Here is a 5,760-nt window from a genome sequence, read left to right as displayed (position 1 = left end):
CAATGTAGTGCTTCCTCTATCCACGTGCTTCAACTTTGACCGTAAATTTAACTACCAAGACCGATTGCGGCGGGAGCAAAAATTATATCAGTGAATTCGTATTCGAAATAAGTTTTCAATTATATAATTTTTTCTCCCGTCGCAATTGGTCTCGTTGGTTAAATTTACGGTCAAAGTTGGATCTCGGAAAGCATGGACGCACTATATTTTAGAATGGAGAGAGTACTAGCTGACCCGACCTCACCCCATGCAATCCCGCGTCGTCTTAGGGCATGTACAATGGAGGCATCACCTTGATGCTGCTTCAGCCTTTCCACGTAGATAAACGTGCTAGAGCATCAGCGTGAGGTCATAACCACCCAACGCATGGCTGCCTCATTAGGCCTGCACTTTATCTCTCGTCATCCAGCAATTACTCAACTCCCCAGCGATGGCTGAAGGTCACACACTATACATAGTTCATGCATGTCTACACTTTTCCTCCTTTCTCTCCCTTTTTTCCTCTTTTGTCAGGGAGGAGCCGGACTCCTCTGCAGGAACCCGCTTGCCTCTGCAAGCTACACCATACATCATTTTGGACCATCCGAGTCGACGTGGACAGCTGGGGCATCTGTCCACGGTGTAGCATTGGCCATGCCCTTAGGTACCAGCACCGCTGTCAACAGTCCATGACGAGCGGTCCCCACGTCTTCCCCTGCACATGGCCGCGGTTCCCACCACCGAAAAACCTTTTTTTATTTTGACGGTACCGAAGAAGCTGTTTAAAAAAAGCCCGGGGAAAACGGGACGCGCAACTGAGGCAGCTGTCCTCCACCGTCACCACACCGCGCGCGCAGCACCCGTACAGTTCCACTGTTCAGCGGGGCCCGTCGTCTCGGCGCCCCCACTGGCCAGCGGAACACACATCAGGCCACGAGACGAGAGTGACACACGCACGCTACCGCGGCGGTGAAAAGAAGCAGAGCAAGCGCGGCAGCAGTAGTCCTAGAGCTGAGCGGAGTAGGTCACCGTTGCCGTTGCTGGCAGCCCACTTAATGCGGCGCCCGTAGTCCCGAAACCTCTCTCCCCTTCCCTTCTTCCTCCTTGACGCCACCCCTCGCCCTCCACCACCTCGGCCACCACTTTCCCCTCAAATCTCACCTCCTCCGCCACGCACTTCTCTCACCAGCACGCAAATCCGCCCCCAGATCGGTGCCGGGAGAGCCGTTTGATGGGCGATCTGTGAGCCGCGACGAAACGCAGGCTACTACAGCTCGCACCATGAGAGGAGGCCCGAGATGCGCGCTCCTGCTCCTCGTGGCCGCCGCGGCGCTTGTCCCCGCGGCGCGGGCGCAGGGGGCGACCGCGCCCGCGCCCTCGGCGGGGGCCCCGTTCGTGCCGCGGGACGACATCCTGCTCGACTGCGGCGCCACGGGGAAGGGGAACGACACGGACGGCCGCCAGTGGGACGGCGACGCCGGGTCCAAGTACGCGCCGCCCAACCTCGCCTCGGCCAGCGCCGGGGCGCAGGACCCCTCCGTGCCGCAGGTGCCCTACCTCACCGCGCGGGTCTCGGCGGCGCCCTTCACCTACTCCTTCCCGCTCGGCCCCGGCCGCAAGTTCCTCAGGCTGCACTTCTACCCGGCCAACTACTCCAACCGCGACGCCGCCGACGCCTTCTTCTCCGTCTCCGTCCCGGCCGCCAAGGTCACGCTCCTCTCCAACTTCAGCGCCTACCAGACCACCACGGCGCTCAACTTCGCCTACATCGTGCGCGAGTTCTCCGTCAACGTCACCGGCCAGAACCTCGACCTCACCTTCACCCCGGAGAAGGGCCACCCCAACGCCTACGCCTTCATCAACGGCATCGAGGTCGTCTCCTCCCCTGACCTCTTTGGCATCGCCACGCCGCAATTCGTCACCGGTGATGGCAACAGCCAGCCATACGAGATGGATCCTGCTGCTGCTCTGCAGACCATGTATCGGCTCAACGTCGGAGGCCAGGCCATCTCCCCTTCCAAGGACTCCGGCGGGGCTCGGTCATGGGACGACGACACGCCTTACATCTATGGTGCAGGGGCTGGGGTATCGTACCAGAACGATCCCAATGTCACAATCATCTACCCTGACAATGTGCCGGGATATGTGGCACCTTCGGATGTCTACGCCACCGCGCGATCAATGGGGCCAGACAAGGGTGTAAACATGGCCTACAATCTCACCTGGATATTGCAGGTGGATGCTGGGTACCAATACCTTGTGAGGCTCCATTTCTGTGAGATACAATCCCCATTTACTAAACCCAATCAGCGGGTGTTCAACATCTACCTCAACAACCAGACTGCCATTGAAGGTGCTGATGTGATCCAGTGGGCGGATCCCAATGGTATTGGTACCCCAGTGTACAAGGACTATGTGGTGAGCACTGTGGGTTCTGGGATTTTGGATTTCTGGGTGGCTCTACACCCAGATGCAGAGACGAAGCCACAGTACTATGATGCTATTCTCAATGGGATGGAGGTGTTCAAGCTGCAACTTACTAATGGGAGCCTCGTGGGGCTCAATCCTGTCCCAAGTGCTGATCCACCAGCGCATAGCGGGTCAGGAGACAAGAAATCTAAAGTCGCGCCTATTGTTGGTGGAGTAATTGGAGGTTTGGCAGTGCTTGCGCTTGGATATTGCTGCTTCATCTGCAAGCGTCGGAGGAAAGCGGCCAAGGCTAGCGGCATGAGTGACGGCCATTCTGGTTGGCTGCCATTGTCGCTGTATGGCCATTCACACACTTCAAGCTCAGCCAAGTCGCATGCTACAGGGAGTTATGCTTCATCTTTGCCGTCCAACCTGTGCCGCCATTTCTCCTTTGCAGAGATCAAGGCCGCAACCAAAAACTTTGATGAGTCACGGATCCTTGGCGTTGGTGGGTTCGGTAAAGTCTACCATGGAGAGATTGACGGGGGCACAACTAAGGTGGCTATCAAGCGTGGCAATCCCTTGTCTGAGCAGGGCATACATGAGTTCCAGACTGAAATTGAAATGTTGTCAAAGCTCCGGCACCGTCATCTTGTGTCGCTGATTGGTTACTGCGAGGAGAAGAACGAGATGATCCTGGTCTATGACTACATGGCTCATGGAACTCTGCGTGAGCACCTATACAAGACCCAGAATGCACCGCTTAGCTGGAGGCAGCGTTTGGAGATCTGCATCGGTGCAGCTCGTGGGCTTCACTACCTTCACACCGGTGCAAAGCACACCATTATCCACCGTGATGTGAAGACGACAAACATCCTCCTGGATGAGAAATGGGTTGCCAAGGTTTCAGATTTTGGTCTGTCCAAGACTGGGCCATCGATGGATCACACACATGTGAGCACAGTTGTCAAGGGCAGTTTTGGTTATCTAGATCCTGAATATTTCCGCAGGCAGCAGCTCACTGAGAAATCTGATGTGTATTCGTTTGGCGTGGTGCTGTTCGAGGTCCTTTGTGCTCGGCCTGCCTTGAACCCCACTCTTGCAAAGGAAGAAGTTAGCTTGGCAGAGTGGGCACTGCACTGCCAAAAGAAGGGAATTCTTGATCAGATTGTTGATCCCTACCTGAAGGGAAAGATTGTTCCGCAGTGCTTCAAGAAGTTTGCCGAGACGGCTGAGAAGTGTGTTGCCGACAATGGCATCGAGCGCCCTTCGATGGGAGATGTGCTTTGGAACTTGGAGTTTGCTCTTCAGATGCAGGAAAGCGCGGAGGAGAGTGGAAGCATTGGGTGCGGGATGTCAGATGAGGGCACTCCCCTCGTGATGGTTGGAAAGAAGGATCCCAATGACCCATCAATTGATTCCAGCACCACTACGACCACAACAACTTCCCTAAGCATGGGTGACCAAAGTGTCGCGAGCATCGATTCGGATGGGCTGACGCCGAGCGCGGTGTTCTCACAGATCATGAACCCCAAGGGGCGGTGAGGTAAAAATCTGGGTCTGCTTTTCAGTCAGTCACCGTTGGGGCGTGCCTAATTTATTCATTCAGCATATTTTCATGAGTTTGTGCTCTTGCTGTCTCGCAAGTTATGCATTAGAAGTCAGAGAATTGTTCCATATTAGATATTTCTGTCTTGCCTTGTTTTTTTTACTTCTTCCTCTTCTTCAGTGTTGTAATGACTCTATGCTTATTTGCATGTTGTTATTGTACCACCACTGCTATGTGTTATTGACCCAACATATAATACTGTATGAGAAAGATAGAGTGATGTGCGCGACCTTTGTTCCCCTTTTTTTCGCCTTCATGTCATATGCTCATTTCCGAATCCTGGTGATTGACAGGGGTTCTTTTTATTATTATTCTCAGAGCAATTTATTCTGCCTTACTTTTTTTTACCTAAACAAATACAGTATGTGCTTGTGCTATAGAGGTGTGGCATCCACGATTATAGAGGTCGGCCAGACGTTGATTGTTACACCAGTCATGCTCATATATGCTGGTGCTATGCTGTGTTCCATGTCGTCTTTGTCTTTTCTCTGATTATAGAACATCAATTGTTTTTTTTTCTTGCAGACATCAATTGTTTGTGAGTTGTTGTACTTAGTATTTAATTGCCATTATCCGGACACCCATTGCTACACACACGACGCTTGCAGCCGAAATGTGGACGACACTACATCACAGACCATCCACTGGCAAGTCTGAGCAGCCGTAAGCGCTTGGATCAGCTATCGTGCATGCATCGTTCAACACAAAATCGTCCATCAAGTAGTTCCGTTTCTTGATCCAGAGCAGTGTCCACTCTCCCTCTGTTATCTTGATCCGTTATTTGATAGAGCCGTGCAGCGCATGAACTAGGACGTCGTGAGGCTAAGCTTGATCGCTACTTACAGCTGTGCGCATCTGATCTGGAGAAAGAGTGGAATCGAATAAATCTAGCTCCCAGCTGTTCCGCCGAGAGAATTAGCTTCCTGTGTCCAGTCTGTTGAGTGGACGAATGAAGATTCGACAGATGGTTGGAGAGAGCATCGTGAAATCTCCCAGTGGGAGTGGATGGACGACGTTTCGGGAAGCATTGATCATAGATGCGGCCGAACACTAAATCGTGTGCCTGTTCTGATGCGTCTTTGCTGCCTTGTAGTATATGTCCGTTCGCTTTCTTGCCAACCTTCTATTCCTTGTAAGGAGTGGAGGAAGGTTTTTTTAGAGTCACAAACCAAACACGCGTCACCTCGTGGTTTGCGGTGCGCAACGGGTAACCCCGCCAAACTACCCCTCCGGCTACTTACTAGTAGCTTTTTTTGTGCCATGACACTATTGTGTAGTGTTTGACTCTTTTATGACTAAAGCGAGTCAGAATCTTTTGCACTTCCTTTTCATCTTTATGCTAGTCTCTTCGGTCGGATATTGCCAACTCTCGCATTGAGACACATACTTTGCTGGTACATCTAAACCCATGGGTAGAGTTTATCTTGTTCTTCTACACATAAACTCCACATCTGCTCAAAATAGTCACCATACCCACCTACCATGGTATTTTCATAGCCATTCTGATTATATCTTTTTTTAGCCAGATTGTTCTATGGTATTTTCATTAAATAATATAAAAAAGTACAGATCTTTTTTACGGTTAACCCATGTCGGTTTTAGGAAACATAAGAAAAAGGTTTAATCCGGGTCCAAAAACTGTGCTACCCAATTCCTAATCTTGTCAGCTTTATTTGGTTTTGCTCTTAATTTTGATGCCCATAATCCTTCCTTGAGATAAAACTTCCATGTACTGAAGTGTGGGGCTGCTGATATGAAAATCG

General features: G+C 51.7%; 1 protein-coding gene across 1 annotated transcript; it reads left to right on the top strand.

Moving 5' to 3' along the window:
- Window positions 1-991: 991 nt before the first annotated feature.
- Window positions 992-4,237, top strand: LOC119285617 (receptor-like protein kinase FERONIA). The gene has a single exon (XM_037564947.1). The coding sequence runs from the start codon at window positions 1,261-1,263 to the stop codon at window positions 3,931-3,933; it is 2,673 nt and encodes an 890-aa protein (XP_037420844.1). The 5' UTR covers window positions 992-1,260; the 3' UTR covers window positions 3,934-4,237.
- Window positions 4,238-5,760: the final 1,523 nt, after the last annotated feature.

The sequence above is a fragment of the Triticum dicoccoides genome, chromosome 4A (genome assembly GCF_002162155.2).
Source record: "Triticum dicoccoides isolate Atlit2015 ecotype Zavitan chromosome 4A, WEW_v2.0, whole genome shotgun sequence".
Lineage (NCBI taxonomy): Eukaryota > Viridiplantae > Streptophyta > Magnoliopsida > Poales > Poaceae > Triticum > Triticum dicoccoides.
The sequence above is the reverse complement of the archived record's forward strand: the minus strand, read 5'-3'. Positions and strand labels throughout refer to the sequence as shown.